Raw genomic sequence first — 20,693 nt, forward strand, 5'->3', positions numbered from 1 at the left:
TGAGTAGGGAATCAAATCCTGGTCTCCAGAGACATAATTCAGCACTTAAACAACTACACTGGCTCTTACTATAGGGCATGCTGCTTGGGAATGATGAGAGTTGTGGTCTACTATACCTGGGGAGCATCAGTTTGGGGAACACGTATAAATAAAGACTTACAAGTGTCTTAAAATTATTCTTGATTTTCAGTCTTTCTTCCTGTGGATTATTGCATTCCCAGATTAGAAATCAACTATTCAGGGATTCTGGGTTGAACATTCAGCCTGTCAGTTAAATCAGTTACATATAATATTCCTTATTCTTTAAAGCAGCTGTTCATTTAAGCATCATCTCTCTTTCTGTTTTGCATGGCAGTGTTTAGATGCTGTCTGTTAGATGGCTATTTTATGTCCTTTCACAGCATAATGCTTCAGCATAAAAGATGTAAAAGGTTGTACAAGCAAATGTTGTACAAATGTATAAACAACTGAAATCTTATTTCAATTGTTTGGAATTTTTTATTTTCCTTTGCAAGTTTTATAATACCATCTGGAAAATGCAACAAGAAAAAAGAGGATACATTTAAAAAGTGATTGCATCCAGCAGAGTTAAGTATGTTTAACCTTGTAGATATCCAGTGGACCTGAGTTTGTTTAGGTCTGTGTTGGATTGTGGTCTAGACTAACAGTTTTAATGGAATATAAATGCTCCAAACTCCAGATGATACTCTTCCTGGGGAGCAACTTTTCAGACTGTTTAAAAACTTTGCCTGAAAAATACATTTTATAGAATTCAGTAGCACATAAATGTTCTTGTATTATTTATTTTCTAAGTCATTAAATGATATGGGTTCTTTGATGTCTACTATTCTATTTACCTTAAAATTGCTTCCTGTATGTATGACTTACACCATTTAGGTTCAGAACAATGTTTTCTTGAGAATGTTTGATTAAGAAAAATCTTGTTTTTGTAGCATCTTTTAAGATTTACCTTGTGTAAGAAGATGAGTTTTCACATATTATGGTTTACATTGTTGAAATTGAAAAAAAAAGCAGTTACATTTTTTGTCTTGGAAAAATCATCATTTGATGATGCATCTTTACATAAAGAGAGTGGAGTCTACTGCATCTATTACAATCATAGTTCACAGTGTTAGATTTTTGCATTTCCATTTTTCTACCTACATACATCAACACACTTTGATTTTGAGGTCATTGGTGAAATGGCCAGGAAGGTTACAGTGTTATTCCACGTCTCTTTCTTATCCTCTTTGCAGCAGTGGCAAGTGAAGGAATCTTTATAGAGTTGAATAGGAAAATTTTTCCTGTTTTCAATAAAGGACATAAAACAATCTTTTTGTTTATCTTAAGGTCTTTGTGCCTCTAGATGTCCCTCAGTGATTTGATTACTAGTGAGCAGTTCTCTCAAGGTGGTTGGCTGTCTAAAGGCCATAGTGGTTTCCACCCACACTTTCTTTCAGGAGAACATCATCATTTAATGATGGGTTATAGGCCAATTATGGCTTGCTGCAGTCGAAGGACAATTTAGTACCAACAACATATTCCTGCATTCTGTACTATTTTAGGAGACTGTAAGGGTTGATTTAGTTTCACTTGTTAGATGTATTGGGTTTTCACAGTCCAGAAAGAAAATCTAGCTTTTCTTCCCAATTTTGTCTTATTTATGTAAAATGGCTTATAGTTGTCCATTTACACCTAAGTACTTAGCATTTCCCTTAATTACTGTATATACTAGAGTATAATCCGATCTGAATATAAACCAAGGCACCTAATTTTACCACAAAAACTGGGATAACTTATTGACTTGAGTATAAGCCTAGGGTGGGAAATGCAGCAGCTACTGGTAAATTTCAAAATAAAAATAGATACCAATAAAAATTGCATTAATTGAGGCATTCAGCTTCTCCCCTCTCGGCACAGCAACCCAGCTGGCCAGGCCTGGCCCAGCGAGAAGGTTTGTGGCTGATGAGCCACGCACCTTCCTCTCCTCCCCTCTCAGCACAGCAACCCTTCCTTTCCTCCTCTCTTGGCGCAGAGACCCAGCTGGGTTGCTGTGCCAAAAGGGGAGGAGGTGCGCAGTTGGTAGAAGCCATGCAAAGGACTTCTTTCATCCACACACCTTCCCACCAAGACCCTCGCTCAAGTAAAAGCCGAGGGGGCCTTTTTCAGCATAAAAATGTGCTGAAAAACTCGACTTATACTCGAGTATATACGGTACTTTAACATTTCTCAAACACATGGTTTTAGATCTGGTTTTCATAGATAAAATGCATAGAACTCCCTCTCTCCAACTATTTAAAAACCTGTGACTAATAGCCTCCCCTTTTGTGTGTGTGGTAGTAACATAAATCTTAACCAGGAGCACCTAAAGGTGCAGTGCTGAGAAAGATATCCTGAAAAAGAAATCCTGACTAACTCCAGAGAAGCCCCCGTAGGGCTAGACCAGAACCTTGTGAATCAATTGTGAATATTTTAAGATTGAAAAGAGCAAGGACCCCTCCCCTCCAAAGTAATCAATACAGATTCCAGAATTAATGTGGGGAGGGGGGCTTTAACTAGCACAGGGAAAGGTTTACACTCCTGTGGTGTTTGTTTTGCGGTCTGTGCTCCTGTCCAGAAGATTTCTCCTCCCTTTTTGTCCCTGTGATCATTGGATTTTTGAAAAACATGGCTATTATGGAAACAAGGATTAGTGGCCAAGCTTCAGTGGGGACACCTTTTCCCCATGATAACTTTCAGGATTAAATATCCCTTAGTGGATAATTTCTCTCACTTTCTGTTGTCTCACCCCTGTTCTTAACTATGGGTCATTTGTAAGTGGGAAATTTGTAACTTGGGGACTGCCTGTATATCCTAGAAATAGCAGTCTTAAATCCAGTAATGTGTTGCTCTTTTTGGACTGGCTCAGTTCATTTTTTCCCATAACAATTCCTCATGCATTTATGGAATCAATGCAAAACAGATGAAGTATCTTCATCTCGAGCAGTGGTTCTCAACCTGTGGGTCCCCAGATGTTTAGCCTTCAACTCCCAGAAATCCTACCAGCTGGTAAACTGATCTAGAACCACTGATCTAGAAATTCCCGCTACTGTTCTACATACAATTTCACTTATGTCAAAAAAAAGTATACATTCCATTATTCCCCACCTCTGCCTATTGCAGTTTAGTAGAATGTCACATAGCACTAGATAAAATTAGCGGTAAGATGTGGCTTGTAATTTTCTAGACCTAAGATTTGTTCTGTAAACCGGTTTATAGAACATGTCTACATGATCACAAGGCATGAATACAGTTTCCAGTCTTCCTGTATTTCTCCATCCCTAACATCTTTCTTGTATACACATATGGTTATCTTACATTGTGGCAACTACCAAATGTTCAAAACTGTAAATGTGGTTTGTTGGATAGCATTTGGTAAACATCTATTGTTGAGTTGGTAGCCTAAACGTCGGCCCATTTAACTGCTTAGGAAAATCTGTCTCGTTCTAAAAGTAGTTACGTGGGGGGATTATGGAGTGGTTTTGAAAGAGTTGGCAGCCATGGGCCCTGTCAGTTATTATAAAAATATATTCAGAAAAGGATGTGACACATACATATACACAAAACTTTCTGTATTTTAAATTAATAAGCCATTCAGTCTTTAGTTGCAGAAATATGATAATCTTGAAAGAGAGAAAATGAGGTGGGTGCACTGCCTTCATGAACTGGTGCTGTATGAGATGCCTTACTACTTCACTCCCTAATGGCAAACATCATATGAAAATAAGTAAATGGAAATGATCACACTTCTCTCATGGAGCTGGTGCTTTGAAAAACTGTTTTGTCATTTATGGTAGCACTTAATGAGTAAAATATATTACACTTCTGTTTTTCATTTTGCTGACAACCACAACATCCATTTCAATATACTAGAGCTGGGGTCCTCAAACATTTTTAAGCCGAGGGCTGGTTCACAGTTCCTCAAACTGTTGTGGGGGCGGACTATAGTTTGAAAAAAACATGAATGAATTCCTATGCACACTGTACCTATCTTATTTGTAGTGGGGGGGAAACCCATGAAAGAACCATATTTAAAATGAAGAACAGTTTTAATCAACAAAAACTTCCCAGTATTTCAATGGGAAGCGTGAGCCTACTTTTGGCTGATGAGATCATCAGGTTAGGATTGTTGTTCTTGTGTGCCTTCAAGTCTTTTCAGACTTAGGGCAACCCTAAGTCTAAAGTTTAGGGCAGCAATTTGGTAAGTGATCTTGGAGGGCCACATCCAGCCAAGCGAGACTTAGTTTGGGAACCCCTGAACTAGAGCATGGAATGGCATTTTTTTTTTCCTTTTTAAATTTTTTATTTGATACATCCCAACAATTTATAATTTTTGCTATACATGACTTATTTCAGTATACATTATTCCAAAAGTAACTATTCCTTAAATGACAATTTAAACGATCCATATAAATGTATCCTCCACCATCCCCACCCTCTCCCCATTCCCCCCACTTCCCAGGAACAGCAATTCAAAATATTGTCATTGCATTTAGTTTAACCGTGTGGAATGCCTAGTTCAAGGTTCTATATCTTTCATCTCTGTCTATTTTGTCTATTAGCACTGACTATTTCCTGAACCAGTCTTGTTCTTTTGGACTGTTCGTATATTTTTTTCCTTTGATTGATGAAGTCATTAATTATATATTCTGATATGTAAGCTCACCAAGTTTCTACATCTCATTTTGTATCATCCCTCCATCCTCGGGCTATCGTGGCTTGTACTGCGGCTGTCATATATTTTAGTATCTCTGTTCATTTATTGTTACCTTCCTTTACCTCTATTGTAAGAGACATGTATCTGGCTTTGTCCCATATTAATTCTTTCCCTATTATTTCTTCCATTTTTTTAAATTTTACTATAAAAGTTCTGAATTTTTCTACAGTCCCACCACATGTGGGAGGATGAACCTATTCCCCCACAGTTGTGCCAACACTTGTTTGAAGTATTGCCCGTTATATGTGCCAACTGGAGGGGGGTTCTGTACCATTTAGAAATTATTTTCCTTTGGGTTTCTTTAATCCTTATATTTTTAATTTTGTGAATACTGTCAACCCAAGACCCGATTGCTTTCTCAGTAAAGTTTTTTCCCCTGTTTCCAGTTCTCTATAAGAGTTGTTTTTGTGTTATAAGTTAAGGTGGTTAGTTCATCATACAATAACACAGTCATTCCTTTATCTATTTCTATTTTCCTTTTAATTATTCTATGCAGTGGGGTTTCAGCTACTTCTCTTCTTTTTGTGGGCTGAGTTTTACTGGACAGACCTATCCATTTCTCTTGACCACATTTGCTTTTATTTTATCCCACTTTAATATTTCTCCATTGGGATCCATGATGTCTCCAATTCTTTTGATACCATTTTCCTTCAGTGCCCTCATTAGATTCGTGAATGTCTTATCCTTATTTTCCATTATTTCTAATGGGAGAGGGTCAATTTTATTTATTTTGTCATTTTTTTTCCAGATTAGCAACATTGATAAACAGGGGCCTGCTTTTAAATTCTTTAAGTCTTTTCTATCTATTCTCTCTCCCAATTATGTTTCCCTTTGCCATCTATTTGCTTCCTTTTCTATTTGCACCCATTTTTTTACCCTTCCAATTCAAATTCTAATAACCTCGCTAACTGGCTTGCCTCATAGTATATTCCCAAAGAGGGAGCTCCCCAACCACCTATTTTTTGTTTACTATAATATAGAAAGTTGGCAATTCTGTTTTTGTTTTTCCCCACTATCCATTGTTTGATAGAATTACCCACTTCTTCAACAAATTGGTAAGAATATTCACCAGGAGTGTTTGGAACAAGAATAAAAATTTGGGCAAGATCTTCATCTTACAGATTTTTAGCCTTGTAGATGTATCTCAAAATTTCTTTCCCCATGTGATAATTTGTCTGCTTATATTTTTCCATAGGTGATTATAGTTCATTAGTATGATATTGTTGATGGTTTTTGGTATATCCACTCCCAGGTATTTCATCTTCTTTTCCCCCAATTTTACTTCCATAATGTTTTGAACCTTCTTGAATTCTTCCCATGTTAGATTTTTATGTAATATCTCTGATTTTTCTAAATTGATTGTGAGACCCGAAGTTTTTCCCAAGTCTTTGACTGTTTTGACTAATGATTGTAGTGATTCTTCCACCTCCCCTAAAATTATCATAACATCATCAGCATATAAATTAATCTTAATGTCTTCCTTGCCCACCTTATAACCTTTAATGACTGAGTAGTTCCTTACTAAGTTTGCTAAGGGTTCAATGGCCAGTGAAAATAGGGCTGGGGAAAGGGGGCATCGCTGTTTAGTTCCCCTTTTAATATTTGTCTAGTTTGTGCCCCATTTCCTGAGATAGTTGCTTTGTTTTCACTATATAATTCTTTTATTACTTTACACGCTTCCCCCCCTCCCCCCATATTACATTCCTCGCAGGGTCTGTTCAAATATTTGTGATCTATTGAGTCAAATACTTTGCAAAAGTCCAATTGTAATGTGAGTACTTTAGATTTATTTCTCTGTGGCATGGTTCAAAATGTTCAAAATATTCCTTATAGGGTCCGCTAATTTCCTGTATTTGTCTTCGTGAATTATATCTGGTATATCCTTCAGTCTGTTTGCTAATATTTTAGTGAATATTTTGTAGTCCACATTGCTTAGGGATATTGGTCTATAAGAGTTAGGATCCGTTTCATCATTATTGGGTTTTAGGATTGTGAGAATTTCAGAGAATTTCCAGGAATTTGGTACTTTTTGTTTCTCCACTATTTTATTAAACAGTGTAACAAGGTTGGGAGTAATTTTGTCTTTAAATATTTTATAAAATTTTGTTGTAAAGCCATCTGGCCCAGGTGATGAATTTATTTTTAGGCTTTCTATTGTTTGTTCAATTTCTGTTTAAGTTATTGTACTATTTAGATTAGAATTTGACTGTGAATTTTCGACTGTGAATTTATGATTTTTTCTAAGAGCCCAACTTGTTTGATTAAGTCTTTACCTTCGTAAAGTTTTTCATAGTAACTAGCCATAATCTTCCTGATTTCCTGGCAATTGGGTGAGAATTTGGTCAGTTGATTGTTGCAACAGGTTGAAGGGAATAGTTGCTTAATTGCTTGGGCGGGGGGGGGGGGGGGAGAGATACAAGTTTACAAGTTCATCTCAAGTTTCATAATTTCCTCTAAATTTGATTTCATTTTATCTTCTTTTAGTTAGGAGTGCTATTCTATATGGTTTAGTCAGTGGAACATTTGACTCGGAGTTTGGAAAAGCAACTCAAACCCCCTGAATCCTCGCCAGTGGCTATGCTAATGGCAGGATACTCAGAGCTGGACAGTAGTTTTAAAAAAAATTCCAAGCTCAGAATCTGATTCAGTACTGTCACTTACCCCCATATCCACGTTACTGCTTTGTCATTTCATTTACCTACATCTGACAAAATGGACGTCCTCTAGGAGTTTCCCAAGTTCTACAGCATGACTATGATATGCTTCCACCGGATGTCATTCATTCAATAGGATTCCATATCTCACCGCCCACGTGCCAGTCTATGACTAGGGGCTTCCAGATTTCATAGACCTGCCTCCGTCGCCACTTGCTGATTGCCATGGGACTTTTTGGTTTGATTTAATTTTTTCTTGGAAGACGCCTGTGTGTGAGCTATTTTTAATGTGTGGGGGTTGGTGCACAGCCTACCAACACAGTTTTACACAGTGGGGGTCCCAACCAGTAGTGTGGTTAACACAATGACAGTGGCTTCTCAATTTGTTGCAGCCTTCTTTCACCTTCACAGCTGTTGTAATATGTGCCATGTTATCATCCGCCTGCTCCGTCATTGAGATCTTTGGGTCTTCAGATTGTTGTTTGTTGAGAACCTCCAAAACGACCCCTCCTGGGAATACATGACTCCAGTGGTTTCACCCACAGGTTCATTGGAACATGCAAGCCCCCTCACCATGACAAAATGACAATCTGTCGAAGGGGATTGTGAATTGTGAATCCAATAGGATTCACAATTATCTACAGATTTGGGAGTTGTACTGTATATGGTTATTTCTCCAGGTTGGGTATATCTTTCATAATGCTTTGTCATTTCGAAGGTGATTTTCTTCATTTTTCCCAAGAATTAAGTTAGAGAGATGAAACTGGTACTGAAAATCTATTCCATCTTTAAATAATATCTTAATTATTATGGTACTCATTTGTGAAATGCAGTGTGTTTGCAATGAGCATCCTGTGAGAATGTCCTAAATACCACACTTACAAGAGGTGTATACTCTCTCATTCTGCATACATTTTTCAAATTTTCAAAGCTCCCTTTAGAATAACTGATGTTATTTGAGCATTCCTGTAGCTATTTAAGTGTATGAAAAATCCAGGAAGAGTTACCATTTTTTCTCCTTGTATGGGAGTATGTATAGAATAAATCTGACCATCAGTAACTCACAAATGTATTCCTTATCCCTGCTTATCTGAAAATCCTTGTCGAGGCAAGGGATCTAATCCCTTGCTTCATAGAGGTTTATGTGGAATTGAGCTGCAGATAGCAACTTCTTATTGCCTGATAAAAAGAGATTCTCTGTTTTCCTAAGGAGGAAATAATTTTCCCTTTGATCCACATTTTTTAAACTATCACAGCATTTTGTTTTGTTAAAAAATACTTCTTCACAAGCCTAGTTGTGAGGTGCAGATTTTCATTGCTGAAATAAGACAAATATATTTAGTTAGTTGAAGTTTTATTGATAGAACCGCCCTCCCTGCCCTGTGGTTTATGGTGTCTTTCTGTGACAGATAATTTGATTTGTTTATTACATGATTAAATTATTCATGCTCTTGTGGCATTGTATGTCAGTATACTGGGAGCCGTCTGATTTCCTAGATTAGAGGGTAAAGTTAACCAAGAGTACTTGTGCATTTAAAAGAAAAATCAGACAGTGGCTCTCCTTTGAATGAACAGGATAGTTAGCAACATACATTTATCTGGTCTTAAAATCTAAGGTAAGTTAGGGTTATTATATTTTGAATAGAATATATAGTCTAAATGAATTTTAATTTTATTATAATATTGATTTTGTTCATATTCCATGTGTAAGATATGTGTAGACCTCTGAGATAAAAAGCTCAACAAATGGAATGATCGAGGTCTACCTGATATGTTGTTGTTGTTATTTTGGCTTTTGACTTTTTTTGTATAGTTTGCTATTCTGTTAAGAGAAGGTATCTGAAAATGAAATGGATACCTGAGTATGCCAATTAAAATAATTTAAAACCAACTGTACATATGTTTGAATTTTTTACAAACATTGTGTAGATATTATTAATTTTCAAGAGTATGAGTACCCAGACGTAAAGGAGATGTGTGATTGTCTCAAGCAAGGACAAAAATAGACTCTGAAAGCATTTAGAGACTATTCTACTTATTTTATTACAAGCTAACTTTGACAGCTCATTATGGTGAGGGCAATGTATTCTTTGTGCTTAAAAACAAATCAACCTTATACCAAGTACACCTGAATTCTATGAGGTGCCTAAATTATACATCTTAAAAAGATGGATGCATTGTTTTTATAATTCTGTACTGCTAACTATGGAGGAGCAGCAGGAAAGTGGATTGTACTTAATTTAGTTTCCTACCTCATTTCTAAGTATTTCTCAGGTACTATTTAGCTTGCTGTCAAACTTTAGTATAAGGACTAGAAATTTGGTTCATTTTAATGAAGGTGATGGTTGTCAGGGTGCTTCTAATGTGGAAGCCAACATGATTCAGTAGATAAAGTGTGATATGGCCAAGGAGCATAATGAATGATATATACTTGTATATAAGTCTGTCTTGTGTATTAGTCGAGAACGGGTTTTGGGGCCCAAATTAGGGATTTTGATGTGACCCATGTGTATGTTGAGGGTCATTCTGTGGAGAGGAGAAAGGGCCAGTTTTGCCTCTGGCCACTGCTGCTACTTTCCTTCCCAGGCATTCAAAAACACCAGAAGCAGCATTGTGGTGGAGAAAGTAGACGGCAGAGTAGGGCCCAGTATTTGTTTCATATGTCTCATTTGTGCTTTTGTACCATACTGTTCATTCGTATTGCACATGGGTGAAGCAGTGAAACAAAAATGAAAGCAGCACAAAAAACGTTTGCTTTGCTGCTGTTCATTCCTCTGTCTGCTGCACTTGTTGCCTCTTGCCTGCCTCAGTGACTGCTTTGCAGCCTGTTTATTCTTTAACATCAGGTCTCCTCTGCAGATCAAGAGGGAGACATCTCAGAATAAGTGGTGCCTTAAGCCCCTGGCTTTAAGCTCAGTTTTCCTTCACAGATTGGGAGGGCGACCTCTCTGAATCAGTGGTGCCTTAAGCCCCTGCTTTTAAATTCAGTTCTCCTCCACAGATCGAGAGGGAGACCTCTCTGAATCAGTGGTGCCTTAAGCCCTTGCCTTTAAGCTCAGGTCTGCTCTGCAGATCGAGAGTAAAACGTCTCAGAATCATTGGTATCTTAAGCCCTTGGGTTAGAAGGCGAGATCAGCAGGGAAAGAGGGAATTTTTTACAGGAGATTTTATTTATAGAAAGAAAAAATCCCTGAAATTCGGGGATGACCCAAACCTTGTAAGAGTGAGAGGGCTAAAACTGGTAGATATGTGTGGTGATTTTCACCCCTCTAACCCTAAAACTGAGCAGAAGGGGAGCCTGGGCAGTCTGCCCATTGCTGCCAATAGGACAAATGCATGTGTATATTCCGATGATGAAACAAAAGAGCTCTTTCGGATGGGTGCCAGTTTTGGAAGTGGTGGATGGACATGGAAATGGGGCCATATGAATGGAACAAACAGAAATTGGTAGCGATTTTATACAAATGCACAAGACTAGTAGATGGTGCTAGTCCTTTTTGGGGAGGGGGAAGATTCTCCCAGGAATGTTTAGGCGCTTGGCTTTTACTACTCTAAGAGATAGGAATGGTTCCTTTGTTCATAAAGTACTTTGTTGATTTGTCAACCTGTCAGTATTTTGACTAACACTTCTAGACTTATACATGAGTATATACAGTAACTCTCAATCTAAATTCCACAGTATACGTTCAAGCATAAAATAGGATGGCTTATTTATGCTCTCCTGAGCTCCTTAGAGGGAGAGCAAATATGACCGCACCCTTCTGTACTTGTGCAATGCTGCGCCATGGAACATTTCAATCCTTAGATATAAATAATTGCTGACCATTTGATGTAACTTAAAGCATGTTCCTTTGGAATTAAAGCCTATTCAGCAAAATATTGAGTAAGTCTGCTTAGGATTACAAGCAATGATATATTTGCTAAAATGAAATCGAGTTAGATAGACATATTTCACTGTCTTATTTTTATATGGAATCAATTCATTTTGAAGATCTTGGCCTTAAATCAATTTAAAGGGGTATCTGAACTTCCCAGCTCTTTTAATACTTACTCAATTCCCCCAGATCCATCTGTCCCATTGTATAATGGCTGACTGTTATAAAGTGCATGTGAACATATTCCAGCACAAACCAATACAACTCCCTTCATTAGCGTTCGTTTTTTGAAATGAAGATTCATTCTGATTAGGGCTCATTAGCTGAGATCTTTGTAGTTATTGAGATCAGTTCAAAGCTATTAGTCCCAAATTCCCTGGTGCAGCCTGTAAGTAAGGAAAATAATATTGAGTTCAGTGTTATGCAGTGTTATTTTATTCCCCTGTCTTTGTTCTAAATTGTGCAAAGATGAGGTCTGTGGTGCTGCTGGGCCCTCAGGCTCCATAATGCCAAAGGCCGCGAAGTGTAAAGTGGAGTGAATATATTTGTTGGTCTGCACTCAAATAAATACAGACTATGGTTATGTACAGTTCCCTTTCACGTTAGCCAGGATGTCAGTACTTCAATCCAAAAGTATAAAGTGGAAGTTGGTTTAACACTTTGGTTGCTGTTTTTAGTTTTGTTCTCCCTCCCCAAAAAGTCATTTTAGGTTGTTTAAAGGAATGGCAGCTTGTGGCTTCCATGTCACTGGAACAGTGGATCACAGAAGTCTTGGTTTATGTTGCTGTAGACCAGTGGTTCTCAACCAGTGGGTCCCCAGGTGTTTTCGCCCACAACTCCCAGAAATCCCAGCCAGTTTACCAGCTGTTAGGATATCTGGGAGTTGAATATGCGAAATGATTATATCAAGCTCTGAGACACTGGCACATCTCAGTGGATGATGTAATTGCTTCATGCCTGGCTATGTGAACTTATCCAGATATTTCAGTGAACCTTACCTCTTCTGGGCACTAGTTTCCATGGGGAGGGGCTTCAGTGGCATTATTGTAGGCCCAGGGAATGGTGAATCATTCCACGTATTGTCGCTCTGTTTGCAGAATTGTTGTGATTTGCTGAGTCATGCAGGGTTGTGGACATTGTATTCCCAAACTGACCATAAAAGTGTTGCAGTGCAGGAGATGCAATATGGAACTGGATGTTGTTTATTAACAGTTCTAATGTGCAATTTTAGCCCAGATTCACAGGTATTCTCCCATCATTGAGAAGGTTGATTATGGAGAATATTGTATGTCATATAAATTCTATAGTCAACTTCCTGCATCTCTTCATTCATTCATCTATAATAATATAATGATAATACTTTATTTTTCTATCCCGCCTCCATCTCCCCGAAGGGACTCGGTGCGGCTAACATGGGGCCAAGCCCAAAAAAACAAAACATGAACAAAATTAAAAGTACATATAATCAACATCAACAAACAATTAAAATAAGAACAGATTAATAACACAATAATACAGTATAACACACTAATAGTAAAATAGAATGGTAAAATAATATGAGGCAAACACCACCACTAATGGATAAAATGGGGGAGCTATTATAAATAGGTATCTAAAAGAGCTATAATATAAGTGTTTGGGTCATGGTTGATTCTCATCTGATCTTAGTTTCTGGAGAATTGTCTTTAACATATTCTTTTATTCTCTGCAGATGTTGAACTGTAGCTCTCAGTGTGTCTCACTATTAGCTATTCTGAAGGGAGTTGTAGCCCAGCAACTTCAAGAGGGCTCCATATTGCTCCGGTCTATATTAGAGGGACAATATAATGGCAATCTAATGACATTTCTCCAAAAAGAGATGAGGAAATATGGGGCACTCCAGATGTTTGGGGGGGGCCACTCCTGTTAGCAATTACTGTTGTCCATACTGACTGTGGCTGGTGGGAGCTGTCATTCAACATCCAGAGGGCCATATGTTCCCACTCTTGCAGTATGCATTTGATGTTGTTATATTCTTACTGCTGATGTACTCTCCCACTTCTCTGGGACTGACATTGCCAAGGCACTGAACTTTCCTTGTGTTCTGTTCTTTAGCTCACAGTTAATGAAGCAGCTGCTCAGCTGTGTGTAAAGGATAATGCATTGTTGACCCGGAGGGATGAGCTCTTTGCACTGGCACGGCAAATCTCTCGAGAAGTTACGTACAAGTACACTTACCGGACCACCAAGTAAGCTGTATACTTACTTATTTTTTAAGTGACCCAATGTGTTTTAATTGGGGTTATTGTTAATTGTTCAAAGTCTGTTCTTTGCAAAGGGGACCTGATTCATGCACATGACTAAATGTAAATGTGGTGGAGAAACGTGAAAGTTCACGCTTTTCCCATGACACCTCTGATGTTACATCTATGACACCGTCATGCGTAGGCATGTGACACACAACCCTTTGTGAAGGGAAAAGGCTGTGTGATTTATCTCCACATATGCTTTTACATTATATGTTATGTGAAAATGTTGTAGAAAAGTATACTTTTATATATTTAACTTCACCTCAAAAGATCAGCTCAAAGAGAAATTTAAAATCTCTTCCCTGTCTGCCATACTCTCTGGTGGAACAGCCAAACATGCAAAGCCCTTTCAAGCAACTCCAGTCTTAAGATGATGAAATTGAACTCCATGCATCTACTGATAATGTAATTCAAGTTTAAGACAATTCTTTGGGAAATTATCCTAAAATTCGATTTTATGTTTTTCACAAGAAATGCCTTTTCTGAAGGTAGTGTATACTATCTAGTGTAAAAATATGTTTTCATTTCTTAGGTCGAAATGTGGAGAAAGAGATGAGCTGTCACCAAAGAGAATTAAGATAGAGGTACTGTACTTTAACTTGCTCTGTGTGGTTATCATTGCTAAAATTGACTTGCGTACACAGAAGAAAATTGTTAAGGTGTCATTTAGAGGATGGATATAAATTGCCCTGTTCCCTAACTTAAATCCATTAAAATGGCATGTATTTTGAATTAAAGTTGATAAAGCTTAACTAAGGCCCTACAGAACCAGTTAGATGTGAATCTTGAAATAAGAAAAATAAGTGAGCAATGCTGGATATTAGAGGAAACCCAGTCCCATAAACTGGATAAAATTCGTACGTTTACAGAATGTGCATGAACACATATGCACACAAACATATACACACATATCACAGAGGATATAGTAATTCCTAATTTGTTTTATAAATTACTGGTGTTCATGTTCTGGAATGCGGGCCTTCTGTTTTCATTTAGCAACAATAACAGTTCCATTGGGAGCGCCCCCCCCCCTCCGGTGGCTCAGTGGCTTAAACCACTGAGCTGTTGAACTTGCTGACTGAAAAGTCAGCAGTTCAAATCCAGGGAGCGGGGTGAGCTCCTACTGTTAGCCCCAGCTTCTGCCAACCTAGCAGTTCGAAAACATGCAAATGTGAGTAGATCAATAGGTATCTCTTCGGCAGGAAGGTAACAGCGCTTCATGCAATCATGCCAGTCACATGACCTTGGAGGTGTCTACAGACAATGCCGACTCTTCGGCTTAGAAATGGAGATGAGCACCAACCCCCAGAGTTGAACATGACTCGACTTAATGTCGGGGGGAAACCTTTACCTTTAACATCTTTATTTTAATGAAAGAAAGAAAAAGAGGAGATTGTGAGTAACTGCAATTACCATCAACAAAAAGGAAGGACTTCCTAGCTGTGTTTGACTGCTAGTATCACATCCAAAAAATATTATAACATGAGACTTGGAAACAAAATAGGCATTTCAATATAAATATTTCAAAGGTTGTGTTCATTTTGTTGTATACCTTTTGGAATATACTGTGGAAAAAATTGGTTACAAACTAACTAAATGAAAAGATTTTATTTGTAATGGTCTTGACTTACTAGGCGCTACATCTGATATCCTATGCAGCTTCTGTTTTGGTATTGGAAATTAGTGTCTTGTTGCACAAGTCCCATTCAAACATAGTTTACCATTCAGTTGTTGTGTATTATTGTCTTGGTAGGTTTATCGGTGGATTTGTACTCAGCAATGATGTTGCCCTTGTCATCATTGGCTGTATTTACACTAACCCAATTATGATGAACTGAACCCATTTCTCATACATTGCTCATTCTTTTGTGCCAGCAGAAACTCTAACAAGGAAGCAACAATAATCCATAGCTTTCTGTTATATGCATATTGGGGATTATGCTAATTTTTTCACATCAAGCCCAGAACTCTAAGCCAATTTTAATGCATAGTTCCTTTAGCCAGAAGTGTTTGGCTTAGTATTATTTGTAAGCACAACAATTAAACTAATAAAATTAATTAAACGGTGGTTTGATCATGTGACCAAAACATATGTGATTTGGTTTGGTTTATGCAAATGAAACAGCTTTGTTTTGTTTTGTTTCCCAAATCACTCAGTGAATTCTATTTTGTTTTCCAGATCTTTCTAACTGTGGCAAACAACTCACAGAAAATCTGTTATCTGCTTTGGGGTGGGAAATACATACCTGTGAACTTGGTTGCCAATAATTTCCTGATTCTAAGAACAAGTTCCTCACTGACTAAGAAATTATAAACTCATTGAGATTTCTTCAATATTTTTCCCTATGGAGATTTATCCAAGTAGAAGTTTTTCATTAAGAATCTTCATTTAGAATTTAGGAGCAGCACTTATTTTAGTGGGACAATAGTAACAGACTTCACAAAATGTGACATAGATTTCTTCTCATTTCAAAATATCACAACTGCAGCCTTATAAGTGACGCCTACCCTGTCTAGCCTATGACAAAGCAGGTGTCACATTGGCTGAATCTGATTTTTCTCTCTCTCGAAGGTTGAGTTCTGTCAACCAGAGTCTGGTACAAAATTGTGGTAGTAGCCAGGCCTCTGTTATTTACTTCAAACTGTGAGCCATACACTGAGAGAAGTTTGCATGTTAATTTCCATAGACTTCTCATTCTCTACATTTTTCCAAAGCCTAAATTAGATGAAAGCTCTATTTTGTATGAAGATTTAAAGTATCTCTGCCAAATGTATTAGATTTACAGTGGATACGCCATATTTGCAGGGGTTCAGTTCAAAGACCCTACATGGAAACCAAAAAAACAAAAAAAACAGTGATGATCACACCCCATGTTATTAAATGGCAATGACTGAATATGCTCTCTGCAGTGTATCCACATTTATTTTGCCACCATTTAATAAAATGGGATGTGATGATCCATAGAAATCACAAATCTAGAGAGTTCACTATACTTGATTTTTTTTGAAGGAAAGAAAGACCACAGCTTTTCTGAACAATTAATTATATTACTGAGATGATTTTATAAGCTAGGGCTCATATGAGCACAGCCAATCGTTTATCCAGATGAAGTGAGATTTCTCAGCTCTCCCAGTTGTTTGAATACCAGAGCTCATAGAGTATCATAAAGTGCCTTCAAATCTTTCAGAAAGTGATCATCACGTGATTGAAGTAGCTCTTCTCTGAAACTACACATCAAAGGTTCTCCTTGGGCTTATAGAACGCATTGCAAATGGTTTTGCATGCTGCCTGTAATTAGGAAGGGCTTCCTAATATTTAACCCACATCTGTATCCCTAGAGTTTTCAAATCCTTCCCTTTTGATCCTTTCCTCAGCATACAGGAAAAAATGACTCATGAGCCTAAGGGGAAATTTTCACCAGTCCATTGTAGGCATCAAGCAACAATCCTCAAGTTGGAGTGTAGTTGAGGGGCTTCAGTGTATATTGGCTCAGCTAGGATGGGGACTTCTTTTCATCCTCTTTCCTCAGTGTCACAGAGATGAACCAATTGTATTGTATACCAGTTACCCTTGAAGGGGGGGGAGGGGCAGTAGGAGTAAGGGGAGGATGGAGTCAGTGACATGTAATAAACTCAAAATGAAACCAGATTCTTTTTGTAATGGGACATTCAGAAATTTCAAATACAGTTGTGTGGAATGGCTTTCTAGTAAAATAGTATACAGTGGTACCTCAGTTAGAAATGCCTCTGACAGTGAAGCTTCTTTTCACATTGACTTTTAAGCATCCTCTGTTTTTTCAGTTGTTTTTTTTTTTTTAGCATCATTGGCATTGGGAGGATGGCAAAGAAGAGCTGAATAAACATATAGCCTTGATGTCAGATTGTAGAAGCATGTTTGCAGGAAATGTGTAAAAAGGAGGAAAAATGGGGAGGGAGAAAAAAAGAAATGTGGTAATTATTTTAGCATGAGTTTTTGTTGATATAAAACCACTTCCTCAAGTGCAGTATTAAGTGGTATTAAGGCCTTAGGCATAAAGCATCTGTAGGTGTGGAATAGAATGTACATGTTGAATATCACTTTTCCAAAATATTTGCAACCAGAAGTGTTTTGGATTTTGGGGGGAAAAGGATTTTGGAATACCTGTATTTGCATTTACATACTTCAAGAGATATCTTGGAGAAGGGATCCAAGTCTAAATATAAAATTAATGTTTCATATACACCTTATACTTATTGCCTGAAGGTAATTTTGTATAATACATTAAATCATTTTGTGCATGAAAAACACTTTGTGTACATTCAGCAGAAAGCAATGGTGACATTATCTCAGCGACTCAATGTGGATAATCTGTGGTTGTTTGGCATCATCATCATTACCGACTCCAAATTTATTTGCTACTAATAAGCAATAATTTTCTTATACTTATTTACATACAAGTACTTAACAGTAAAAATACCATTAATACAGTGGAAAAATAATGTGTTCAGTATAAGTAAGCAGCCTAGTAGCATCACCAGAATACCTGTATGTCCTGTTTTGTCTTTTAAGAACAGCCTTAAAACACTCTGGTAAGTAAATGAAAGCTGCTTTACTTCAGCAAAACATAAAGTACAGCACACTCAGTGGAATAATGCAAAAGGAAGCAAGGAAGTCTTAGGGTAAACACAGTTCTTAGTCTCTGTTAAATTCCCAAATCAAATAGCAGTCTTATTTCAGACAAAGAAACAGCAATCAATCCTTAGGAGCAGTTTCCCAGATGAAGACTTGGAGCAGGCACAAGGGGAGCGATGAGTCAGATTTTTACCAGCAAGAGCTGGTTGCACCTTCTTCTGCTTTATAGCCCTGAGTCCCCTCACAGCTGCTAGGGCAGTTCCTAATTATTCAGCTGCATTTCTGGCAGCTATTCTCTGCTCTGTTTCCTTTCACCTCTCCTGAAATGTGGGTACTTGCAAAATCTCCTCCTCAGATTACAACTCACCCTCAGATTCAAGAACACTTTCCTGCTCCCCTTCCTCTTCTGAAGAAGAGGAATCCCTAACACTGTATCACCTGTTAAGCAACAGTAACAAGAAATAATGACAGGTTTTTAGTCTGTATCTATGACTGTGTTTCGATTATTTTATTGATTAGGTGAAAAAAATATCAGAAAAGGTTCAGGAACCAGAAAGTGGGTATTTGAGGGACAAGGAGGCATTCTGCTGAATGGATATTAAAATATTTCCTCCAGGGTCATATAACCCATTATCAGTGGGTTTTGTCTTAGAGGTCTCTCTTTGATTTTATAGCATACTGTAATTTCTTGTTCTGATATGGATGCTTGCTGTTCAAGTTGTCAATACGTCCATCACAGGTTTTCACCATGTCATATATGACCACTTTTAATGCAGTGTCAGCAATGTCATCTTTATAGTCACTATCACGATCACTTTGATTCAGAACCATTTTGGCTATTTCACCGTTGGTCAATGAGTGACCAACTGGAGCCTCATCATTGTTGAAAACTTCTTTGATATATAGGTCTTCCAGTTTGTTGTCAAAAATGGAAGATATATTATTTTGAATATGCAAGGTCAAACATTTTTTTCACTTGACACTTTAAAATCATCATCATCACTATCATAGAATATAATTGCAGGCAGAGGCTGTGCCAGGCGTGCAAAATTGTGTCTTTCGTCACTGTGTTCCCTGAGTTGGCAACAGCATGTACAGCATCCTTCATGCTAAACTGCTATTGAAAACCTTGCACACCCACGCCTCTGTTTCTGCTGCTAGCATGCTGCTTAAGAAAGTCTTTTTATATTTACTCTTCATTGATCTAAGGATACCCTGGTCACATGGATGAATTAATGAAGTCACATTTGGAGGAAAGTACATGGCATAAACATTTATTTTTATGAGAATTTCAGTGGAGGATGAATAGAACAGTTATCAAGGAATAACAAAATCTTGCAGTTGTTATCCAGTCCAGCTTCCCTGCATGAGCATGACCTACTGGTACAAAACACTTGTGAACCAATCAGAAAAAAATGTCCTTAGTGATCCATACCTTTTGTTATCATAACAACCGATTGGTAAGAAATCAGTTACTTTAAACAGTGGTTCTCAACCTGTGGGTCCCCAGATATTTTGGCCTTCAATTCCCAGAAATCGTAACAGCTGGTAAACTAGCTGGGGTTTCTGGGAGGTTCAGGTCAAAACACCTGGGGGGCCCACAGGTTGAGAACCACTGCTTTAAAAAAAAAAGGACTTAAGCTTTTCCCTGTCACAACAACTTTATACTAATTTGTGCCTGCTGCATTCTTACATACTAGCAAAATTATTCTATCCTTGGCATTAATTTCTGTAGGAGCTCTCGTCAGCTATAGTTAGTGTCTTTTTGGAACAATACCAAAACAATAATTTTTCATTAGCATTTCTTCTGCTCTGACGTCAGGTCTTCATCAGCGATGACCTTAAAAACTCATCAGTTTTTCCACTGTTTCATGATCAGCAGATGCTTTATCACCAGAAATCTTAAAAAAATGCATGTAACCAGCTATTTGAATACTCACAGTTCCCTTCGATTTTCAGTTGTGACAGACCTTTACCTGTTTCATGATCAACATGCCAGTAAGTGGCATATATCCACTATGATGGATCTATTCTCTTGATAGAATGAGATCTTCATTTGTAGCTTTATGCAGTAAATCCAAGAGTTTTTAATCTCTATCTTGTGTCCTACCTACAACAGGTGAGTAAACAGTGGCTGCATCTAGAATATCTTACGAGAGAGAGGGGGGGGGGGGACCATGCACACATCTCAGCTTGTCGCAGCTGTCTAAATAAGACATAAAACTTATGGACTCTTGGAAAGCTTTGGAGCTATCATTTGGCAACCAAAGAGAAAAGGATACATTTAGTCCATAGTTCTGTTTCTTCCCTTGTACAATATCTTTGTGTAGCGAATGAAAAAGTGAGAGATAATATGAATGAGTGAATGAATTCATGAATGAATGAATATGCAGGGTTGTTTTATATGCAGGAAAGGGTTTGGAAGAAAAAGCCAATTGTTTTTTTTTTTAAGATGAAGGACTTGTATAGTTAGCCTATATAACATTTGAGTATTTCAAGGTAGGAGTA

At 37.6% G+C, this 20,693-nt stretch overlaps 1 protein-coding gene across 1 annotated transcript in view; it reads left to right on the forward strand.

Annotated features, from left to right (window-relative positions):
- The window catches only part of nab1 (NGFI-A binding protein 1), a 55,017-nt gene that overhangs the window by 12,729 nt on the left and 21,595 nt on the right, over positions 1–20,693 (forward strand). Inside the window, exons 3-4 of the mRNA XM_003217418.4 lie at positions 13,380–13,513; positions 14,106–14,157. Coding sequence (XP_003217466.2) covers positions 13,380–13,513; positions 14,106–14,157 — 186 coding nt within the window. The remainder of the gene's footprint in view (positions 1–13,379; positions 13,514–14,105; positions 14,158–20,693) is intronic.

Source organism: Anolis carolinensis, chromosome 1, assembly GCF_035594765.1.
Source record: "Anolis carolinensis isolate JA03-04 chromosome 1, rAnoCar3.1.pri, whole genome shotgun sequence".
Lineage (NCBI taxonomy): Eukaryota > Metazoa > Chordata > Lepidosauria > Squamata > Dactyloidae > Anolis > Anolis carolinensis.